General features: G+C 39.9%; 2 protein-coding genes across 2 annotated transcripts; one reads left to right on the top strand and one right to left on the bottom strand.

The window, feature by feature from the left end:
- Positions 1–1,433: 1,433 nt before the first annotated feature.
- Positions 1,434–4,879, bottom strand: LOC130743310 (uncharacterized). The gene is made up of 4 exons (XM_057595503.1): positions 4,665–4,879; positions 3,199–3,321; positions 2,192–2,311; positions 1,434–1,731 (listed from the first exon to the last, which is right to left on the bottom strand). The coding sequence occupies exons 1-4, from the start codon at positions 4,699–4,701 to the stop codon at positions 1,667–1,669; spliced, it is 345 nt and encodes a 114-aa protein (XP_057451486.1). The 5' UTR covers positions 4,702–4,879; the 3' UTR covers positions 1,434–1,666.
- A 6,575-nt stretch (positions 4,880–11,454) lies between these two features.
- On the top strand, positions 11,455–23,113 carry LOC130744323 (uncharacterized). The gene is made up of 5 exons (XM_057596514.1): positions 11,455–13,291; positions 13,377–13,715; positions 13,794–16,130; positions 20,612–21,487; positions 21,593–23,113. The coding sequence occupies exons 1-5, from the start codon at positions 11,771–11,773 to the stop codon at positions 23,111–23,113; spliced, it is 6,594 nt and encodes a 2,197-aa protein (XP_057452497.1). The 5' UTR covers positions 11,455–11,770.
- Positions 23,114–24,352: the final 1,239 nt, after the last annotated feature.

Genomic DNA, 24,352 nt, shown 5'->3' with positions numbered 1-24,352 from the left:
CAAATGTGGGTTTCAATTCTATAGAATGGAGTGAGATGCAAGTAAATAACACAAGAAAGGGGGGAGGGGTTTAAATTGTGTACTTTTAAAAAACTTTTAAAACTTGGTTTTCGAAAAGAATATTAGTTCTTGAAAACTTTTCGTAAATGGTTTAGTGCAGCGGAATAATAAACAGAGTTTGGCAGACGATCAGCACACACAGATTTATACTGGTTCACCTTTAAATGATTGGGCTACGTCCAGTACTTGTCCACCACAAAGATTTCCACTAGCAAGTTTCAAGAACTTCTCCAATACAAGTATTGTCAAGGACTTCTCCCACAAGTATTCTCCAAGACTTCTCCAAGTATTGTACAGGACTTCTCTTACAAGTATTGTACAAGACTTCTCCTACAACCTTTTCAAGATCGTTTAACTCTACAAGGCTTCTCTTCTTACAAGAGTAATGGTAAAGAATATATGACACTGAAACTCTAAGTATTTTGATACACATTTGACTTTGGATCACTCAAGAGTTCTAAATCTAAGGGAGAATTAAATGAAGAGATTCGACTCTTTAAGGTTGTTGGCTCTCTCTTTCACTTTGCAAAAATGGTGAGTAAGTTTGACACTTAGGAATGTTTTTGCTTTGAGCTTTTGGAGCTTTGAATGCTTTGAAGAATGTAAAATTAAATGCTTTGAGTTCTTGTTCTTTCAGCGTTGATTCTCTTTTTGCTTCATTCTTCAGCTTTGCCTTAAATACTCGCTTGCTAGGGTTGTAGCCGTTGTGAGAGAAATTCAACCATTGTTCTAGCCGTTGAGAGATGAAATCTGTCCGTTGATTCAAATGCCTTCGGTTGGTAGATGCATTAAATGCATGCTACTGTTCATGTATATCCTTTAGCTGAAAAGGTGATGTTTGTCAGCTAGTAGGTGGCAGGCAATAGACTTGAACTACTCTTCAGAAATGAGAGAAACTCCAGCAAGTTTGATCTTGACGCGTTGTCCTTTTCCGTCGTTGGTTAGCGCACTTTAAGGAAAGAGAAAATCTTCACGTGATCTCTTTTTGAATCCTTAACAAATGGTTGTGTTCTGACTATGTCTTTGGTGCCTAGATTTTGTCTTCAACATTTCTGAATGATGAGCTGACATTGGACGATCAGGAGCAAATGTGCCTTGACTTGAGTTCTATGCGTGGCAGACGGTCTTGCGAATTTTAATTTTTTTTCCTTTAGAAGTGATTTGACGTTGAAGTACTTTGTTCAAAAGAATATATCCTGGAATTCAAATTAAATGAGAAGCTTAGCTTTCATTAAAATGCTTCTAGATAAAAATTGTTATTCATCAAAATTAGATTTTAAAACAATATGATGCGTTTGAACTTAACAGAGATAAGATATACATTTTCCGAATGAAATGAAAGTATGAAGCTAGATGAATTTAAAAAGAAAAAATTACAACAGAAATTAATGTTTCTCATAATTGGCGTATTGGAATTCACTCATCTGGTATGTAAAATACACAAAGCCAGAGAGGGATGGATACTTGTCATCTGATACAGAGCAGACATAAAAACATTTGTTCAACAGATTGAAAGGGAAAAACAGTTGCTACTACCCTATCAAAGTGAACAATATACATGATTTACAGTCCGTTTCCCATGGCCATGAATGTTACTATTTAATCATTAATCGTCACGAATCAGGTTAGTTGGCTCACTCAAAACGTACTTGGGTAGCTCATACTTAGCTCCTGCAAAACAAGTATTGCAGCAGAATCAGAATAAGAATAAACACAAGGTGCAGTTGTTTCACTATCACAGAATCTCAGACTAAAAGCTAGTGTTACTCTTTTACTGCATTTCTCCTGCAACCAAGTTTGAAGGGTTTTCTCATTTTGTTTTTAGGTAATAAAAAATTCAGGATAAGAGATGTAAAAAGAAGTTTTGATTGTGACACATGATAAAGGTAATCCAGGTGGGTATCACGTGATAAGATAGGTCTGGACCGCAGTTGAATGAGAAAAGTATGGAAGTGCAACTGGAAACCCACATTGCACACAATTTCTTGGATGCTTTTCATTGTAACTTCCAATTTCATTAACTTCTTAAAATCAAGGGAAATTGAATCAATTGAGGTTTTTCAACTTTCAATTAAAGAAGACTGATCAGAATATGGTAAATAATAGAATGCAACATCAACTAATGGCTTACCTCTTTCATCATAGCATACTGTCAAATCAGAACTCTGGACAATAACCCCAGCACTATCCACAATTGCTTGTGCCAAAGTTAGATCAGCCTCGGCAGCAGCTCGAAGAGCATCCCAAATCTCTAGCAAGCAGAAAACCACAAGTGCACTTTAATTGACTTAATTTAAACAATCAAGAGGCAGAAATGAAACCCAGCATATTGATTGGCCACAAGTCACAACAAAGTACCTTGTAAGCCTATATGATCTAAACTTTCTTTTTCGTGAAATGACACTTCAATGAACGTACTATCATTCTTGGCCTTGCCACTTCATTATTTACGGAAGGATTTCATTGTTTGACAAAATAAATTTACAACAAAGAAATAGAATCGCTAATGATCTATAGGCTAAAAATAAATTCAATGACACAAGAGACATGGATTGTCCAAAAACAAGTTCAAATTGCATTGGAATGTGCACTGACAGAAATACAAACACACAATTACGTCTTTATGAGCTAAACATTAAAGGCCCTGTAACATCACTAGCATTTGTTACTAGGACTGAAATTGCTAGATGAAATATAAGCACATATATATAGTTCTAGAGAGCTTTTGAAAATTTGTTTGATAAAATGCATTTTCACAAATTTCTTCATGTTATTAGTGAAATAAAAATGCGAACCCATAACTCAGGTCAGCTTTTGTATGTATTCTCTGAGTACAAAATGAAATAATAGAATCACCGGTTCAGGTTGGGATTACTTGTAACCTTGTTAATATCATTTTACATCTTGACTAATTAGCAATCCAATCCTATTGTACAACATCTTGGCAGGTGATGATAGAGATATTACAGAACATGACCATACTAGAAGAGATTGATGCAAAACAGCAAGCTATGGATAACTTATTTAAATCAGTAAGAAAAGAAAATGAAGTATTCAGAGTAATACAGCAAACTACAAGGAGTGAATTCACTCGTATAAAGCCATCATTTATGGTCCTTGATCGAATCATGATAATACCTTTCCGGCCACCATAGTGAGGAGCTGTGTCCCAAAACTCATCACGCAATTGTATTAATTGAGTCCTTGTTATGGGCTGAGGATGCTTCCAAGGTTTAGGCTTTCGGATCTTTTTTTCTGTCCCTGTTAAAATACTTAAATTTATATTGGTGTATAATGTAAATGACATTAAACTTGAATCTAAAACGTGAGCATTGTTAAACCAGACACTAAAGATGGTTCCACGTTTTGGAAGACGTAAGGAATGAAAATCTAACCACGGGAATTTGAATAATAAATAAGAAGAAAATCTGACTGACCATTTAATATTAGAAACAGAATAACAAAAATGATAACAACGACAAAAACAAAAATGACTTTAATCTAAAACATTCTATACTGCATAGAAGGAAACAAATAAATAAATGACAAGCTACGGCACCTCATTTACATACCCTTTGTGTGGTTCAAAATTTAAGTATAAACCATGAGTTTGTAAAGATTCTCATACCTCCATGATATTACATTAACAGATGCAAATACAGAACCAATTGAAGGCTCCTAAGCAAGCAAAAAATACAGTATCAAGGTTATTAGGACTGTCTCTTCAAACACAAGGAAGCAGAAACGCACACAGTGATAACTGATAAATAAGTACGCTCAAGTAACAAGCTAGACACATTCTTACTAGTAGTTCCACCTATCCTTTCACACTTGCTCACTTGTTGTAGATCACACAGCCACATAGGTGAAAGTGGAAAATGAAATGTTAGGCTTCAGTAACAGTCAGGATACACAGGACTAAGGAGGCATTATCAATAGAATCAAACATTGAAAAATTCATAAATATACCCAGCATACATTTTAACTGCCTTTGGTTTCTAAAATTCATAAAGCTAATGATGGGATTGCTTCATTCTGGTACATTCAAATGTCCACACCAAATTAATGCAATTCAACCAAAAAATCAAAGACCCAAACTAAAACATAGACATAGGGTTCCCAACCAGAAAAATGCGAATAATTTCGAGTCTCAAAAGTATTAAGCTATTTAATTTAATGTTAACTTACCCTTTCCAGCTACACAATTGAATTTCAGGGTCAACTGCACACGGGAATCAAGAGGAAACATTTTCCATCCTCAATTAATCCCAGCCCAAGGTAGAAATTACAAGTTTGAATGACCATCTAGACTCTTTATCAAGAATACGATCAGACAAAAGTTGCTCGGAAAATAACAATTGAAACATAGAAAATATCCAAGAAAGAAAGAAAAAGATAAAGATTCGTATGCGCTGTGCCCTATGCATTTCAAATCCTTCTTCTTCAAATTAGCATGAACTCTCACACAATTAATAGTATCCAAACAAAGAAAACCCAGGAAATAACAAAATTTGACCCCAACAGAACATCAATTTTGTAAGGATTTAGCAAAACCCAATGCGAGCGTACACATAGTTGAAATGACAAAGAAAAGTAAGGCCCACCATCTGCTTTGGACTGTGAAGATCCAGCACAACCCATTGCAGAAAAACCAGAGCCTCGTTTCACAGCTGCACGCACAAGAACGAAGGAGAAGGAAGATAAAGGTAAAGGGAGATGAGTGGAGCTTCGATGGCAAGTCAATGAACCACTGGGTAATGGGTACAGTTCACTGCGAGAAGTTCATACTTTATTTTATTTTTTGAAAAGGGGAAGTTCATACTTACACCAACCTTATATTACTCCACCCCTTCAAATATCTTTACCAATTTCATGTCAGTTACACTATGATTGTTTTAAGTCTTCTTTATTTGGTTAACTCAAATTTTAACCAACTTCTCACAAATTTAATTCTAATTTTTGAATTTTATTTTTAAAAAAGACTGCATCATGGTGCACCAATTGAAAAGTCCTCTCAAAAATATCATATAAAATAAGATATCATTGTATTGTGTATGATTATTAACTATTAACATAGACTTAAGATTCCTCTACATACTTTTCAAAAAAAAAAAAAAAAGATTCCTCTACATAGGTAAGAAACATTTAAGCAATCATAAATGATAAAAATTAGGATTTTTGTTTTTTTTTTTTCTTGTTTAATCGTTGAGTTTAATGGTTGCGCAATGTCAATGTAAAACATTTTTACACAGACGATTAATAACTGAATGTCACGTATTCAAATGCATTTATGATCCTTTTTTTTTAGAACAAAATCATTTATTGATAAAAAAGGTAAATCTTGAGAACAATCTTCTCAAGTAGATTGAGTACAAGCCATGACAAAATAAAACAAACAACCTAGTACCCTTGTGCTATTTTGATGTCTAAAATGCCAAAAAGCCTATTTTATGAGTTGGCAATCTATCATTAAATGTCTCTGTAAAAATGTTTACATTGATGGTACATTACAATTAAATTCATTTATTTTGGAGTATGTCTTATTTGTGTTCTTGCTTTTTATAGCGTTGGTGTTGTATTGTGTCCATTGTCGGAAAAAAAAAACTTATTTTTCAATTTCCTCTTAATTTAATAAACATTTTTCCAAATAAATAAAAATAAAATAGTAATGCAAAGTATTAGAAAGGAAGGTTTTGAAAACATAGGACTGCTGAAAAGTAAATATTTTCAAAGAAATTCACAAACCAATGCAAAAGTATTTTTATGAAGAAAAAATTATGTTAGAATATAATATAAAACCATTAAAGTGACTCTTACCCACTTTAAGCTTTTGGAGCTTAAGCTTTTGGGATAAGTAGTTCTCTTACATGGTATCAGAGCCTCTATGGCCGAGAGGTCTAGAGTTCGATCTTTACTCCCCTCACTTTCTAATTAAAAGTGGAATTTAATTAAACACATGGTAGGTGGGCCTTTGCATTTATCCACACTTCCAGCCCAAATGGTTCTTGCGTGAAGGGACGTGTTAGAATATAATATAAAACCATTAAAGTGACTCTTAAGCTTTTGGGATAAGTGGTTTGTGAGACCCAAAATTTTAGTTATAGAATTAAATAAATAAATTACTATTCACGATTAGGTTTCGATGTATCGTGTAGGAAACCTGAACAAGTGTTCAATTATTGTAATAACTTAATGAAAGGGAAAGTTCAGGAAAAGACTAAGAACAGTACTATAATCGCTATAGGTTATAGCACGAGCCTTATTCACTTCCGTCTTAGGGCGAAAGCGTTAGTAAGGACTCTACTCTTAAAGCACTAATATTCTTTTCAAAAACCTAAGTTTTAAAAAGAAATTTTCAAGTACACAATTCAAACCCCACTTTCTTGTGTTATTTACTTGCATCTCACACGTTGCATTTCATCTTTATATCATTGTTGATAAGCGTATAATTGATGCACTTTATGTGTGTCTTTCTAAGATTCATTAAATACATTTTCGTGCTTAATTGTTATGAGTCAGCCATGTTTTGACCATTAGAGCTTATTTGGCTTATTCATAGAAAAGTGCTTAATTCTACACTTTTAGTTTCTGTGACTGTTTTGCTAGAATAGGTTGAATCTGGAGCAAAAAATACTCAAAAAGGGCGATTAATATGTCGTTGGAAAGCTAACTCGAAGCCCTACAACTTTCATGTTCAGAATAATTCGAGAACAAGCTTCTAACATGGTTAGAATTGCCTTGCAAATTTGCTGCCACTAATCCTGCGAGTCTGGAATAGTCTGCACTAATATAATCATATCTTGGGCTACAGAACTCCGAATTAGGATTCGATTGAAGGCTCGTGAAGGTGACTTAAATAGCTACGATTCTCATGTTTACCTTGATTGAAGATTCAGACTTCTTGTGAGATCCGCGAATGCCTGATTGTTAAGGAGCTTACTCATTTATGTGGGCCCGATTTTGTGAAGATTTAGAAAAGATTTAGATAACAAGGACTGTTACTTGGAGGAGAAGTTTATTTATTAGTATAAATAAGTGTGATTTAGGCTTTTGTTAGACACACCACCACACCACCTCACCACCTTACCACCTCATCACCATCTCATACAACTTCACCTCCACCTCCAATCTCTCCCTCATCACCAGTGCTTAATTCCGTAGTTTTAGATTTAAGAGTTGATGCATGTTCGCTTAGTTCATGTTAGTTCGTAACTATTTCTTAATCGCTTAGTTTAGAAAACTGTGAAAATAATTTTCGCTTAGTTAATTAGTTCTCACGAATTAGGGAATTAATAAGGAAGAATTAATCTTTTGTAACCAATGAAAGTTTGTTGCACTTGAATGTTATAATCCGATGGCTAACGTTTTCTCTATTTTGTCTATCTCTTTAATTATTGCTTTGTTGTTACCTTCTATCAAATCAATCAAACCCCCCTTTTTATTTTTGGTTACACTCCATTTTATTTGCTTTTGTTTTACTCTAACATCAATTAATAATTCATCAAGTCCTTGTGAGAACGATCTTGGTGTTCAACACCTTGTATTGCATTAAAAAATACTTTGACACGCACCCGCGACAGTGCGTTCGTCAAATTGGCGCCGTTGCGGGGGACTTCGGTGATTATTGATTGTTTTTAGAGTATTATTTTTGTTTTTTTTTATTCTATTAATTATACGTTTCTATTGAAAAAAAATGAAAAAAAAAGATTGGACTGGGTGAGCCCCAGGGTCCCTCGCCCAGGATGCTCACACTTAAGCACGGGATAGACCCAGGTCTTTTGGGCCTCGCACCCCAAGGCCCAACCGACCCATTTAGACAGATTAAAGACACGAATGCCCAACCCAAAATCTATAAATAGGGAACGGTTACCAATTGTAAGAGACTCTTAGCTCATTTGGCAATAACAACATTGAAATTCAGTTATATTTTCTCTCTCTAAACAGTTAAGAGTTCATCTCTAAGATTTCCGATCACACTCCACACACTCTAGGCACCATACCTTGATTCTATGTTCTAGACCGGAACATTGGCGCCGTCTGTGGGGATCGGTAGATTTCAATTCCCGGACAACGTGGATCACGATTTCAAGGAAGGTGCAAAATCTCTTGTGGAATTTTCTTGAGTTGATAGGAGCCACCATTGGAATCGGTTCGATGGGAGGGTATCATCGATTGCGTGGAAGACAGTCAAAGCGTGTGCGCGATCAGCCAAAACAAGACGTAAGCCCGCAGGAACGAGACGAGCAGGACAAGCAAATGCCAGCAAGCGTGAGCACGCAGTCTCCAGAATTGGAGGCTGACGGAAGTTGGCAAATATTGATCGGTGAAGTCGTTGGCCGTTTGGAACAGCAAGATGAAGCAGTTACCATAGTGGACGCGGCGTTAAAGCCTAGCGGATTATACAGGAAAAGCTACCGAGGTTCTGTGAGGAAGTTAGAGTCTTCTTCGGCGAGGGATAGGATGATGGAGGAGTGGTGTGCTTATCACCAAGTTTCTGGTCATGATACCGGAAAATGCAGAGCTTTACAGCATGCAGTTGCGAAATTGATAACAACATGGAAGACTATTAAGGCGCAGCGCAACAAACCTTCTACGATCGGCGAGGTAGGCACAATCGCCGGCGGCTTTAGCGGAGGAGGAATCACAAGTGCAGCGCGCAAGAGATACCTCAGAACGGTAAATGTGGTCGCGGAAGCGCCTTTCGGTTTTCAGCATCCAGACATCACTTTTTCACCTGCTGATTTTTTCGGTTTAAAACCACATTTGGATGACCTGATCGTGATCTCCCTTCGGGTTAACAACTTCGACGTACAACGAACGCTCCTGGACCAGGGGAGCTCAGCAGATATCATCTATGGCGGAGCGTTTATGCAGCTCGGAATAGGAGAAGGAGACCTTATCTCGTATGAAGGGACCTTGGTAGGATTCGCAGGTGAACGAGTGTGAGTAAAAGGAGTCATAGATCTTGATACCACATTCGGTGAGGGCGAGGATGCCAAAAAACTAACAGTAAAATACTTGGTCTTAGAGGCAGAAGGCTCATACAACGTGATCATTGGACGGAACACTTTGAACCGACTGTGCGCTGTGATATCAACAGCTCATCTGGCAGTGAAGTACCCGTTGGCGAGCGGGCGAATAGGACGGATTGTGGTGGACCAAAGGGTTGCGAGGGAGTGTTACTGTAAACGCTGTGGATCGGTATGGTAAGAAAAACGCCTCAACAGGACATCGTTGTAATGAAGTAGAGGCTCAGGAGGACAGCTTGGATCCAAGTGGCGAAGGGCGAGTCAATAGACCCACCCCGATAGAAGAAACCAAAGAGTTGAAGTTTGGCGAGAAGATACTCAAAATAGGGACCAGGCTAAGTGAAAGCCAGGAGCAGAGGTTGTTAAAGTTGTTGGGAGAGAACCTGGACCTTTTCGCCTGGAGTCACAAGGATAGGCCTGGCATAGACCCGAACTTCATCTGTCATAGATTAGCACTGAATCCAGGGGCGAAGCCGGCAACCCAGTCTCGGCGACGCATGGGCGATGAAAAGGAGAAGGCGACCCAGCAAGAGATGAACAAGCTACTCGCAGCGGATTTTATTCGCTAAATTAAATACCCTACCTGGTTGGCTGTAACACCCCGATTTCGGTGGCGTTACTTTAGTAACCAAAAAGAAACTTAATGCGGAAAAACGTGAATATTTTTTTTTTCGTCGATAATATAGACAAGACTGAAATAAATAAAAACTAGATGACAAAAGATAATAGAACTAATATACAATAATAATTACAGCCCCCGCTGCAAGTAGCAAACCTCGTCACGAGTAGCCTCCAGTGACGGAAAGTAAAAGAGTGTAACGCCCGTAGGCAAAATGTACAATCCAAAAGAAAAGGTTAAGTGTTCGCAACACAAACCCTCAAAATGAGAATGAGTCAGCCCAGATGGCCTAAAACAAGACCTCCTAGCCCAACCAACTCTCTGTGATTCCCGTAGAGAAACCACACAAAAAGCTATCGGCGGGAAACTACCCTGTTCCCAAAAGAAAACATAACGGTCAGAGCTAAGACTCTACTCCTACACTAATCCCATCTCGAGGAACTCACACCAGCACTAAAACCTACATGCTAGCATGATCGTCGTCCGAATCTGAATTCAGAACGACCTAGTCTAAGTACACCATCCGTCCTCCTCTCGCGACCGCGATGCGCTCCTGTTCCAGCATCTCAACTCATGAGGATCGGTCCAGCCCAGACAAAGACCCTTTGCTGGAAATAGGAGGTCCAATGACAAGGTCCAAGACCAAAAGAATGAAGCAAGCTTTGCAAGGACTGATTTTGGAGCTCAAGGGAAAAGAAGATCAGAATAAATTAGAAGCAACTCCAAAGTGGGTCAATTTCCTTGAACTCAAGAATGATGATGACTTGGACCCAACTTGAAGGCATAATTTCCAAGAACCCAATCTGCATGTTCAAGATGCACTTATGGACATTAATATTTAGTAAATAAGTCCATTTTAGTTATTTTCTTGAATTTTCGTATTTAATATAGGGGTGAATTTTCTGATGACATTTTGTATTCCCCCTAGTTGGTTTTTAATGTCTTTTATGAGCCTTTGACTCATCTTTAGGAATAGTGGGCTTTTACTCAAGTTTCCAATGCTAGTGGAGCTATAAATCTCTAGTGGAGTCTATTAAATGTTAGTGGGAGCATTATTACTTATTGGAAAGAGTAGCATCCCACTTAGCCTATAAATAGGGACTCAATGTATGGAACAAAGCAGTTTTTGAATCTGAATGATATTGAGTTTTCTCATATTGTGAGAGCTTCCCATTTGTTCTTGGGTTAAGAACTAAACTTGATAACTTTGGTTCTACCAGCAGGTCGCGGTTAGGGTCAAGTTCCCCTTTATCTTTGATAACTTTGGTTCTACCGGCAGGTCGCGGTTAGGGTCAAGTTCCTATCTTTTGTCCCCGGTTTTCAAGACGATCCTTTGTGTTCCCAAATCATATCATTTGGTATCATTTGGTACCAGAGCTTAGGCTCTTGAAAACCAGGTTTCTTTTCTCCATTTTGTTTTTATTTTTCGTTTTTTTTGTTGTTCTCATTCTATATAAAAAAAAAACAGCCTAATCATATTATCCTTTCCTTTGTCTTCTCATCATCTTTTTTTGAAGTTTTCGTGTGTTCCTTCATTCTTTTTGTCTTTTGTGATTTGCATTCTGCTGGAAAAAAAGTGCAAAAAAAAAAGAAAAGAAAAGAAGTGTTCAGGTCCAAAAGCACAAAAAAAAGAAAAAAAAAGAAGTATTACAAAAAAAAAAGGAAAAAAACAAAGAGTTGTGACCTGAAGAATTTAATTGTGTTTCTTTCCAGCAATCAAAAAGAAAAAAAAAAAACCTCAGCCATTGTTCTCGTTTTCTATTTATCTTAAAAAAAAAAATTAGTGTGTCCTTCCTAATCTCTCATTTCCTTAAATCGCTGAAGTTATCATCTTCATACTCTAGCTGTTCCTTGTTGTGTAGAACCATCCTAAAGTTCTTAATTTAAGAGCTCATAAGGTGAAGCTGAGTGGTAAAAGGCAAGAGTTGTGAGATCATTAGAGGAAAAAAAAAAGCGAAAGATTGAGAGAAACACGAGTGATTGAAACATTTTGAGTGTAAACACGTGAGATTGTGTGAGTGAGAATTTTATTACTAACTGTGTTTTTTGGCAGCACATAATCATGAGTGGAGACGAAGAAGGAGCATTTGATCTCAAGCTGTTTGTGAAAGCTGTTACAGAACAATTCACAGCCTTAAATAGAAGGTTTGATGATTTAGCATCAAGGTCTAGGTCCCCTCCTAGGCGAAACAATGAAGAGGAAGACGAGGAGGAGTATTCAGATGGAAGATCTCATGAAAGAAGAAGAAGTGACAATAACTTGAATAGTATCAAAATGACCATCCCTACATTTCAAGGAAAGAATGATCGTGAACTGTACTTGGAGTGGGAGAGAAAGGTGGAGCATGTGTTTGATTGCCATCATTATCCAGAGGAGAAAAAGGTAAAATTGGCAGTTGTTGAATTTTCTGATTATGCTAGTATTTGGTGGGATCAATTTGTGATAAACAGGCGCAGAAATGGAGAGAGACCCATTCGCTCATGGGAAGAAATGAAGGCTGTCATGAGAAGAAGATTTGTCCCCAGCCATTACCATAGAGACTTGCACCGAAAATTGCAAAGTCTGACCCAAGGTTCTATGAGTGTGGAGGATTATTACAAGGAGATGGAGATAGCTATGATGAGAGCCAATATAGAAGAAGACCGTGAAGCCACTATGGCAAGGTTTATTGGAGGTTTAAAGAAGGAGATTTCTGATGTGGTGGAATTACAATATTATGTGGAGATGGAGGATTTGTTGCACAAAGCAGTTCAGGTGGAAAAGCAATTGAAGTCCAAAACCTCCTCCAAATTCTCATCATCCTCAAGCACTTCTTGGAAGTCAAATTGGAAGAATAATAAAGCCATTTCCCATCCTAAAGAAAATGTGAAGGCCAAGTCTACTATGGCATCCTCTAAAGGTAAATCTGAAACTAATTCTTCTTCACGATCACATGATATAAAATGTTTAAGATGCCAAGGAATTGGGCATATTGCTTCTGAGTGTCCAAACAAAAGAGCAATGATTTTGCTGGATAATGGAGACATAGAGAGTGTGAGCTCAAGTGATGATGAAATGCCTCTGTTAGAAGATTGTAGTGATGTTGAAGTGGCTGAACCCGTGCATGGAAATTTGCTTGTTACTAGGCGTGCTCTTAGCATACAGCCTAAGGAAGATGAAGATGCGGAGCAACGTGATAAAATTTTCCATACTAGGTGCCTCATTAATGAAAAGGTATGTAGCATGGTTATTGACAGTGGAAGTTGTACTAATGTTGCTAGCACCTTGATGGTCGAGAAACTGAACTTGCCAACCAAAAAGCATCCTAATCCATATAGACTTCAGTGGCTCAATGATTGTAGAGACATAAGGGTGACTAAGCAGGTTTTGGTATCATTTTCCATTGGAAAATACAAAGATGAGGTTCTTTGTGATGTTGTGCCTATGCATGTGGGCCACTTGCTTCTTGGGCGGCCATGGCAATCTGATAGAAATGTTGATCATAATGGGTACAAAAATACCTATACCTTTACCATGAACAATCGCACCATTGTGTTGACACCTCTCAAACCTGCTGAAGCATATGCTGATCAAATTAGAATCGCAAAAGAGTGTAAGTTGAGAGAAGAAAAAGTGAGCATTCAAGAAAAAGAGAGAAAAAGTAAGAAAAAATGAAAATGAGAAAAAGAAAGAAAAAGAAAAACATGAGTGCAGTGAAGAGAAAAATAAGAGAGTAAGTGCATTTGCCAAGAAAAGAGATGTTGAGAGTGCATTGTTAGCAAGGGAGAAATTGCTTGTACTCATGTACAAAGATGTTTATTTCACTAACAATCTTAACTCTTCTTTGCCTAGTGCTATTAATTCATTGTTGCAGGAGTTTGCTGAAATTTTTCCAGAAGAAGTACCACAAGGATTGCCTCCTTTAAGAGGTATTGAGCATCAAATTGACTTTATTCCTGGTTCCTCACTTCCAAACAAGCCAGCTTATAGGACGAGTCCCGAGGAAGCAAAGGAAATTCAAAAGCAAGTGGATGAGTTGTTGCAAAAGGGATTTGTGAGGGAGAGCCTCAGTCCTTGTTCTGTTCCCGTGATCTTAGTTCCGAAGAAAGATGGAACATGGCGCATGTGTGTTGATTGCCGAGCCATAAACAAAATCACTGTAAAGTATAGATATCCTATCCCTAGATTAGATGATATGCTTGATGAATTGCATGGTTCTTGTGTGTTTTCTAAAATTGATTTGAAAAGTGGATACCATCAAATTCGCATGAAGGAAGGTGATGAATGGAAAACTGCTTTTAAAACCAAATATGGTTTATATGAGTGGTTAGTGATGCCATTTGGCTTAACAAATGCACCCAGCACATTCATGAGATTAATGAACCATGTTTTGCGTTCTTTCATTGGGAAATTTGTTGTAGTCTACTTTGATGACATTTTAATTTACAGCAAATCCCTAGATGAACATGTTGAACATTTACATGCTGTGTTTGGTGTTTTAAAAGAGAACAAGTTGTATGCCAACCTTCAAAAGTGTTCTTTTGGCATGGAATCTGTTGTATTTTTGGGTTTTGTTGTAAGTTCTAAAGGAGTTTCTGTTGATGAAGAGAAGGTCAAGGCAATTAGAGAATGGCCTACACCTAAGAATGCTAATGAGGTAAGAAGTTTTCATGGTTTAGCAAGTTTTTATCGAAGGTTTGTGAGGAACTTTAGTTCCATTGCTGCACCTTTGAATGAACTTGTTAAAAAGAATGTGACTTTCAAGTGGGATGATGTGCATGAATATGCTTTTAATTCTTTGAAAGATAAGCTGACCAATGCACCTTTGCTTTGTTTGCCTAATTTTGATAAAGCTTTTGAAATTGAATGTGATGCTTCTGGTGTTGGAATAGGTGTTGTTTTGATGCAGGATTCCAAACCGATTGCATATTTTAGTGAGAAGCTTAGTGGAGCAGCGTTGAATTATCCCACATATGACAAGGAGCTTTATGCATTGGTAAGAACTTTGCAAAATTGGCAGCATTATTTGTGGCCAAGAGAGTTTGTCATCCATTCTGACCATCAAAGCTTGAAGTTTCTAAGTTCTCAAGGAAAGCTTCAAAAAAGACATGCCAAGTGGTTGGAGTTCATTGAGATGTTTCCTTACGTGATCAAGTACAAGAATGGTAAGGAAAACATTGTGGCTGATGCCTTGTCTAGAAGGTATGCATTGCTTACTTCATTGCAAACAAAACTACTTGGGTTTGAGCATATCAAGGACTTGTATGCCAATGACTTTGATTTTGGACAGTTATGGGATTCTTGTTCTAAGCATGCTTTTGGGGACTATTATAAACATGAAGGTTTCTTGTTTAGGAAAGATAAATTGTGTGTTCCTGTTTGTTCTTTGCGTGAAATGCTTGTTAGGGAAACTCATGGTGGTGGATTAATGAGACATTTTGGGGTTCAAAAGACTTTAGAAATTTTGAAAGAGCATTTTTATTGGCCTAAAATGAAACATGATGTGCAATCTGTTTGTGAAAAATGCATAACATGTAAGCAAGCCAAATCTAAAGTGATGCCCCATGGTTTCTATACACCTTTGCCTGTTCCTAATCAACCTTGGGCTGATATCTCAATGGATTTTGTCTTAGGTTTTCCTAAATCACAGGGTGGGAAGGACAGCATATTTGTGGTTGTTGATAGGTTTAGCAAAATGGCACATTTCATTGCATGCTCCAAAACAAATGATGCCACACATATTGCTGATTTGTTCTTTAAAGAGGTTATGCGTTTGCATGGATTACCAAGGACAATAGTAAGTGACAGAGATGTGAAATTCTTAAGTCATTTTTGGAGAACTTTATGGAGTAAGTTAGGAACTAAGCTTCTGTTTTCTACAACTGCACATCCACAAACGGATGGGCAAACTGAGGTTGTGAATAGAACACTTACTACCTTGCTGCGTGCAATCATTCAAAAGAATTTAAAACAGTGGGAAAAATGTTTGCCACATGTTGAGTTTGCATATAATAGAGCTGTGCATTCTACTACTTCTTACTCTCCGTTTGAAGTTGTGTATGACTTTAACCCTTTGACTCCATTGGATATCTTACCTTTACCTACTAATGAATTTGCTAATTTTGATGGAAACAAAAAGGCAGATTTTGTCAGGGAGTTGCATGCCAAGGTTAGAGCAAACATTGAGAAAAGGAATGAGCAGTATGCAAAGCAAGCTAATAAGGGGCGTGTTCGCATTACTTTTGAACCCGGAGATTGGGTTTGGGTTCATATGCGGAAAGAAAGATTTCCAACTCAAAGAAAATCCAAATTGCACCCAAGGGGAGATGGACCTTTCCAAGTATTAGAAAAGATCAATGACAACGCCTACAAGCTGGATTTGCCAAATGAATATGGAACTATAAGTTCTACTTTTAATGTGGCTGATCTAACTTTGTTTGATGTAGGTGATGGGTTTGATTCGAGGACAAATCCTTTCGAAGAGGGAGGGAATGATGAGGATCGGTCCAGCCCAGACAAAGACCCTTTGCAGGAAATAGGAGGTCCAATGACAAGGTCCAAGACCAAAAGAATGAAGCAAGCTTTGCAAGGACTGATTTTGGAGCTCAAGGGAAAAGAAGATCAGAATAAATTAGAAGCAACTCCAAAGTGGGTCAATTTCCTTGAACTCAAGAATGATGATGACTTGGACCCAACTTGAAGGCATAATTTCCAAGAACCCAATCTGCATGTTCAAGATGCACTCATGGACATTAATATTTAGTAAATAAGTCCATTTTAGTTATTTTCTTGAATTTTCGTATTTAATATAGGGGTGAATTTTCTGATGACATTTTGTATTCCCCCTAGTTGGTTTTTAATGTCTTTTATGAGCCTTTGACTCATCTTTAGGAATTGTGGGCTTTTACTCAAGTTTCCAATGCTAGTGGAGCTATAAATCTCTAGTGGAGTCTATTAAATGTTAGTGGGAGCATTATTACTTATTGGAAAGAGTAGCATCCCACTTAGCCTATAAATAGGGACTCAATGTATGGAACAAAGCAGTTTTTGAATCTGAATGATATTGAGTTTTCTCATATTGTGAGAGCTTCCCATTTGTTCTTGGGTTAAGAACTAAACTTGATAACTTTGGTTCTACCGGCAGGTCGCGGTTAGGGTCAAGTTCCCTTTATCTTTGATAACTTTGGTTCTACCGGCAGGTCGCGGTTAGGGTCAAGTTCCTATCTTTTGTCCCCGGTTTTCAAGACGATCCTTTGTGTTCCCAAATCATATCATCAACCCTAGTTACCCCCGAAGGGTGAACCGTCGTGAACCAGCCCGCCAAAGACATCTGACAAAGGGCGTAGTCCGCCAAATCACACACAGAAGACGCGAGGGTCAACTCCAAAGAATTATGTAAATAATAGCACCGATAGATACAGATAATAGAATAGCCACTTAGGCTTATAGCTAGGGATAACATCCTAGAGTTGCATATTTCACAATAAATATAAAAGACGATAATAACAATTAGCATGCATCAAAAAGGATTAACAATTATCAACCACACTCAACAACTAAGTCAGTATGCATGCTGCATGAAATGCAGATGGCGGTTAACCCAGTTAACCAAATGCATTCCGGAAACGGATGGACATCAACAGATCAATCCTAGCACCAGCAACGGTGGGACCATTTCTGCCCGCGTGCCTCTTACATCACACAAAGGTAGCCAGATCAGCAGTAAACCCGAAGGTCTGCCATTTCGGTCTGCTACTAAGAGTCGCCTAATAGCGCTCTTTCGCGGAAATCCGGGTCTTATGACAATTTTGGAATCCACCGAGGTCCGGTATCACGCCGTGTATTAACCTCCTATGTGTGCATGAATGCAATGTGATTAGCCAAACAACGTCTCCGACCTCACTCGACACGTCGCCACGTGTTCTAGCAAACTTAATGTCTCTATAAAGAATACCCTAAGGTAAAAGTCGATTCTGCGACAAAATACAATTAATCGTAAAATGAGTGCAACCACTCACAATAACTCTTCGAGTCATCAATGCTCTCACGAAGTCTCACGCTACAGTGGAGTCTTACATAATCACGAAGTCTCACGCTTCAGTGAAGTTTTATGCTCTCACGAGGTCTCACGCCTCAGTGAATTTACACACTTGCACGAAGTCTCACGCTTCAGTGAAGTTTCAGGCTGTTCACGAGGTCTCACGCCTCAGTGAAGATCCATGCTTTCCACAAGGTCTCACGCCTCAGTGAAGTATCACGCATTCACAAGGTCTCACGCCTCAGTGAAGCTTCATGCTGTTCACGAGGTCTCACGCCTCAGTGAAGATCCATGCTTTCCACAAGGTCTCACGCCTCAGTGAAGCTTCTCGGCACATCCCTTGGATGGCTAAACAAACTGCTCAAAGAGCGAAGGAGTATCAACATACTCATAACTTACAAATTTTCTCAACACTTGGATCCGACGACACTTCTCGTTTTCCAAAACTAAGATTTGCATCCTACGCTTCCTTTCGAGTTTGTTATCATTATTTGAAGATTTAGAGGTTGTTTAATGTCTTATGAGTTTTCTTTACAAAATAATATCCTTTTAGTCTTATCACAAATCTTATAAGTTCTCGGGATCTCCTAATCCCCAAATGACTCCAGAGAATGTCTCGATCCATGAAAAACCATAACAAGGCCCGAATCTCATTCGTCCTATCAAACTTTCCCCAAAATCTCAAAATAAAATCGGCATGACCTGCCCGCTATTCTCACTACTCAGAATCACATATTTCATTGAAAAGGCATAATTAAATCAGCACAATCAACCAACATGTCATATATCAACATATTCTAAAATAACCACGTAGCACTTAACATATAAAGCATGCATCACACATCCTAGATTACCCACTTAGCACGTACCATGTAATTCAATCTCAAAAACATTCAGTAGATGAATCATCTACATTGTCAGCCGAAGCCTCAGAAAGCATTTTTCCAGTCAAGCACAAACAAGTGCATAAACAGTAAATCAATGTCGAAAGCATCGACCTTAAGCATTAACTAAGGATTCAGTGAGAAGCCCTCACCTGAAGATTCTCCAGGGTTGTCCTCTAACTCTTCTTCACAAGCAAAGCCTTGTTCCTCGGGAAACTCTTCAAATGAACCTTTAAAGTAAAACCACAGAATTCGATCAAAATCTATCGGAAACTAAGCTATCAATACTCACTAAGGTTACACGAAGTAGTATATACTCCGAGGTACGATAATCTAGCGCGAAAGGACAAGTTTTTGAAAAAGAAATTTTCCTCCTCCCCCCTTAGGGTGCTCGGCCACTTTAGGTAATTAGGTGGTTCGATTTTTCTTCGATCAAACTTGGTTACTAGGTTATTATTAGCCATAACTAAGGGTATTCTAAACTCGGAAAAATTATCGGATCAAAAACTGTCGCAGGGGTATTTTGGTCAATATTTTAGCTCAGAATTTCAAAACTGAAATTTCGAAAAGCAAATTGGATGGGGACGTCACCAACGACGTTTATGACTACTAATCCTACTAGCACTAAGCTAAGGCGATAGTTTTCAGCCCAAAGGACGAAGCTTTGCCCCAAAATGGGTATTTTAAGCAGAATTGAAACTCGACGGTAGTTTTTCGAGAATCGACGCAGTATTATTAGCTAAACATACTCAAGAGAACGTAGGGAAGATGTTTAGAATAAAAAATGAAGTATTCAGGATAGTTTTGCAAAAACCTCAAAACTATGAGCACAGAAAGACATAGAGAAAAGCTATGGAAAAGACGATCAGAGGTAAGGATTAGCGACTATACCTCGATACCTTCAAGCAGCAACTGTTGAATCAACGATCAAGAAAGAAATGAAGAAAAACTCTTCCTCCTTCCTCTTTGGTGAAGCTCGCGGGTTTGGAGAGAAAATGGTGAAGTTTTTGCCATTTTTTCTCCTTTCTTGGCTATATATAGAGGTTGGAAAAACGCAGGAAAATGAAAGTTTCGCGAATCTGATTTTTCCGGCTTCATTCTCCGTGAATTCTAAGATAGGTTTTGGCAACAGAAATCCAAAACTTAAAAGAGGTCTCCTTGTATTTTAGGTGACTAATGCAAAGTCGGTGTAAAACTATTTTACCCGATAAGTTACTTTTTGCATTGAATGTCGGAATAGAAAACTTCCTTCTGAAGAAAGATTGAAATCATCAAGAGAAATGGGTGTACGCGTGTAGAATCTTCATTTGAAGCTCTGAATAGAAAAAGTCTTCATCGTCGGTTGATTCTAGGGTATTGAACTATCAGGGTTTTAGTTTCGGCAAACTTCCGATGATTGGAATCGGTCGTTCGTACATTCTAGAGTTTCGCCTTGAAACGATTGTTATATATGGATTAAGAGAAATTCTAACATTTCTCTGAAGATTTTTGGAATTAATTTCGATCGTGACTTTAAGTGAAAACTAGCTATATACTAGGGTTTCTGACCTAGGTTTAAGCGTGTATCGATCGTGCTATACCTTTTATCGACTTTGATACAATCCTTAGACTTTTCCTGAACTTTCTCCTTCATAAATTTATTCCATTCGATAAACTCTTGTTCAGGTTTTTTCCTTCACGATACGTCAAGCCTAATCATAAATGGAAATCTCTTCCACTTATTCTAAGCTTAAAAACTTGGGTCTTACATTGGCGAACGTGGTAATGGTCAAAAAAGCAAACGAGAAATGGCAAATGTGTGTGGATTACACGGACCTAAATAAGGCATGTCCGAAGGATTCCTACCCTCTACCTAGCCTAGATAAACTAGTGGATGGAGCCTCCGGGAATGAACTTCTGAGTTTAATGGATGCATACTCGGGGTACCATCAAATCAAAATACATCCATCTAACGAAGAAAAAATGGCTTTCATGACCGCAAGGGTAAATTACTGTTATCAGACCACGCCTTTTGGGTTGAAAAACGCGAGGGCGACATATCAGCGACTGATGGACAGGGTGTTTGAGGGGCAAGTAGGAAGGAATATGGAAGTGTACGTCGATGACATGATCGTTAAGTCAGTTCTGGGGTCAACTCACCACGAGGACCTATCGGAAGCCTTTGGCAAAATCCGGAAGCACGACATGAGGCTCAATCCGGAGAAATGTTCTTTCGGAATACAAGGGGGTAAATTTTTAGGCTTCATGATTACGTCAAGAGGGATTGAGATTAATCCGGACAAGTGCAAGGCGATACGGGAGATGAAGAGCCCAAGCAATGTGAAAGAGGTGCAGCGGCTAACCGGGCGAATCGCAGCTTTGTCTCGATTTCTGCCTCATTCGGGTGATAAGTCAACTCCGTTTTTCAAATGCCTTAAGAAGAACGCAACATTCGAGTGGAGTCCAGAATGTGAAGAAGCTTTTACTCGCCTCAAGGAAATGTTGTCAGCACCACCTGTCCCTTCGAAACTCGTCCAAGGTCTTCCCTTGCATTTGTACTTCTCCGTGGGAGATCACGCGATCAGCTCGGTAATCCTTCAGGAGGTAGACGGGGAACAGAAAATAGTTTACTTTGTGAGCCACACGTTTCAGGGGGCCGAAATGAGGTATCAAAAGATAGAAAAGGAGGCGCTCGCCGTCCTTGTCACCGCCAGACGTATGCGACCCTACTTTCAAAGTTTTCAGGTACAGCTGAGAACTGACCTTCCTTTGAGACAGGTATTGCAGAAACCAGATTTGTCAGGAAGGCTCGTCGCATGGTCAGTGGAGCTGCCAGAGTATGGATTGCAGTATGATAAAAGGGGGAGAGTTGGGGTGCAGACCTTGGCAGATTTTGTGGTAGAATTGACACCCAAGGAAGGAGAAAGAGTAAACACACAATGGACGTTGTTCGTCGATGGTTCGTCGAATGACAACGGAAGTGGAGTCGGAGTCACACTGTAGGGGCCGGGAGAACTGGTGTTGGAGCAATCTCTCAGATTCCAGTTCAAGGCCAGTAACAACCAAGCGGAATATGAAGCTCTAATTGCAGGACTAAAGCTGGCGATCGAGGTGCAAATTGACAGTTTGTTGGTAAGGACGGACTTGTTGTTAGTGGCAAATCAGGTTAATGGGGAGCTTCAGGTCAAAGAACCGGCTTTGATAAAGTATCTAGAGCGCGTACGATCGCTTATGAGTCGAATAAAGGAGATTGTGGTCGAGTACGTGCCGAGGACACAAAATCAAAGGGCTGATGCCCTAGCTAAGTTGGCTAGCACCAGAAAACCCGGGAATAACCGAAGCGTGATTCAGGAAACACTCACCAACCCCAGCATAGAGGGAGAACTAGTGGCCTCAGTAGATCGCCAGGCAACTTGGATGAACCCCATCATTGATATCTTGGCGGGTGAGCCAGGCAATGTGATAAAATACTCAAAGGCTCAAAGGAGAGAAGCAGGGCATTACACGTTGCTCGATGGCATCCTTTTCCGGCGAGGATTCACTTCGCCCCTCTTAAGGTGCCTACCTCCAGAAAAGTATGAGGATGTCATGACGGAGGTTCACGAGGGGGTTTGCGCGAGCCACATCGGGGGAAGATCTCTGGCGGGTAAAGTCCTCAAGGAAGGTTTTTATTGGCCCACGATAAAAAAGGATTGTGCGAAATTTGTAAGGAAGTGCGAGAAATGTCAACAATTCGCGGATTTACCCAGAGCCCCGCCGGAGCAATTGGCCATGATGATAGAGGCTGAACCTTTAGCAAGCATAACGATAGCCAAGATAATAAGTTTTTATTGGAAAAGGATTGTGTGCCGATTACGAGTGCCAAGGGCGATCGTCTCGGACAATGGGACGCAATTTGCAAGCAATCAGACCAAGGAATTTTGTGGAGAAATGGGGATCCATAGGAGATTTTCGTCGGTGGAACACCCTCAGACCAACGGCCAGGCGGAGTCAGCGAACAAAGTCATCTTGCGAGGATTGAAACGCCGACTCTCGGATGCCAAGGGGGCCTGGTTGGACGAACTTTTGATCGTGATTTGGTCATATAACACGACGCAGCATTCGTCTACGGGAGAAACACCGTTCAGGATGACATACAGGGCGGATGCTATGCTCCCCGTGGAAATCGACAGCAGCTCATGGCAAACAGCGCCAAAGTTCGAGGGCGAGAATGCATCGAATATGGCGATGGAGCTGGACCTGCTGTCAGAGACACGCGACGAAGCTCGCCTAAGGGAAGCGACGATGAAACAGCGAGCAGCGGCTAAGTATGACACGAAGGTGCGACCAAGAGAGATGCAAGCAGGGGATTTGGTGCTTAAGAAACGAACAGGGATCACGGGAAACAAGTTGAGCCTAATCTGGGAGGGACCATACAGAATCTTGAAGGTCCTGGGGAAGGGAGCTTATCACCTGGAAAGCTTGGATGGGAAGCGGATGCCAAGATCGTGGAACGCTGCCAGTCTAAAATACTACTACAGCTAACGAGGTCAATAAAAAACGCTGAAACCGATGCAAAGATCGACAGTAGACTTGGCGAGGGAAAATCCTTTTGTACTTTGTTCAAAGAAATTGTCGGCCGAAAGTGCCTGAATGGTAAAAACAAAGACACGTTATTGTTCTCCATCTCGAGAGTTTGTTGACTATCACGTCTGATTGAAAATACAAAAATTGTATCGAGCAATTTCAATCACACTGAATTGCGGCGAGGGCTCGGTGGGAAAAATTCCCTGAAGGTGGCAATCCCAACACGACCTTGATGTCTGGGGATTGCTCTGGAAAGTCCGACGCAGCTCGCCGTCACTCGTTGGCGATGTGTGCGGATAAGCTTCTTATCCCGATAATCTCCCCGAAATATGGGCGAGCATTGTTATCGGCCAGAAGTTTGCACTTGGACTCTAGATAAGAACGAGCGTCGGCGAGAGCCTTGCGCCTGTCCGATAAATCCTTGCGCAGTTGGGCAATCTCTTCTTCCTTGCTGATAAGATTTTTCTCTTGAGCAGCGAGGGCGGCATCCTTAGTTTCAAGGGTCTGCTTGAGTTCGTCAATCTTGGCTTCCAGATGCTCTTCTTTCTCATCCGCCGCGGCCCGCGCCAGTTTTGCTTCAGCAAGTTGCTTCTGCATCTTTGACGTTTTCTCCGCCTCAGAAGCTAGCTGGTGGCGTAGGTTGGAGGAAGTTTCATCGAATCGAAGGTTGGCGACGCGCAGAGTCTCTACTTCCTGGCGAAGCTCAACAGCGCCAGATAGGGGGCGAGCTTGCCAAGCTACCTGGGCAAACAGGCAACCCGCGCGAAGAAGGTTCGACACATCTTCCTGAGCCACATCTTGCGGGTTCTGGCTGGGAACTTCCCTCAACTTCTCAAGGTATGGATGAGAGAGAAGGAAGGAAAATGGATCACAGTTGGAGTCGCCAGAGGGGCCCTTTGGGCGATCGGGCGAGGTTTCCTTCCCCACAACGACATTCTTTGGAGAAGGAGGAGTTGGTAAAACATTGGTGGGAGAGTTCGGGCGATCACCAGACGACGAGGGGTGAGCTGTAGCAGAGGCGTTCGCCTCGCCCTAGTGATCGGCTGCAGGAGACTTGCCCGCATCCAAGGAGGAACAAGGGATGGGAATGATGCCTTCTTCGCCAGAAACAGGGGAGATGACGGAGGGATTCGCTTCGCTCGCCTTACTCTTCTTTGGGGCACCTTCGTCAGTCAGTGAGCTCTGTCTTTTCTCCCC

The sequence above is a fragment of the Lotus japonicus genome, chromosome 3 (genome assembly GCF_012489685.1).
Source record: "Lotus japonicus ecotype B-129 chromosome 3, LjGifu_v1.2".
NCBI classification, from domain to species: Eukaryota; Viridiplantae; Streptophyta; class Magnoliopsida; order Fabales; family Fabaceae; genus Lotus; species Lotus japonicus.
Note: the sequence above shows the minus strand (reverse complement) of the source record. Positions and strands in the feature narration are given on the sequence as shown.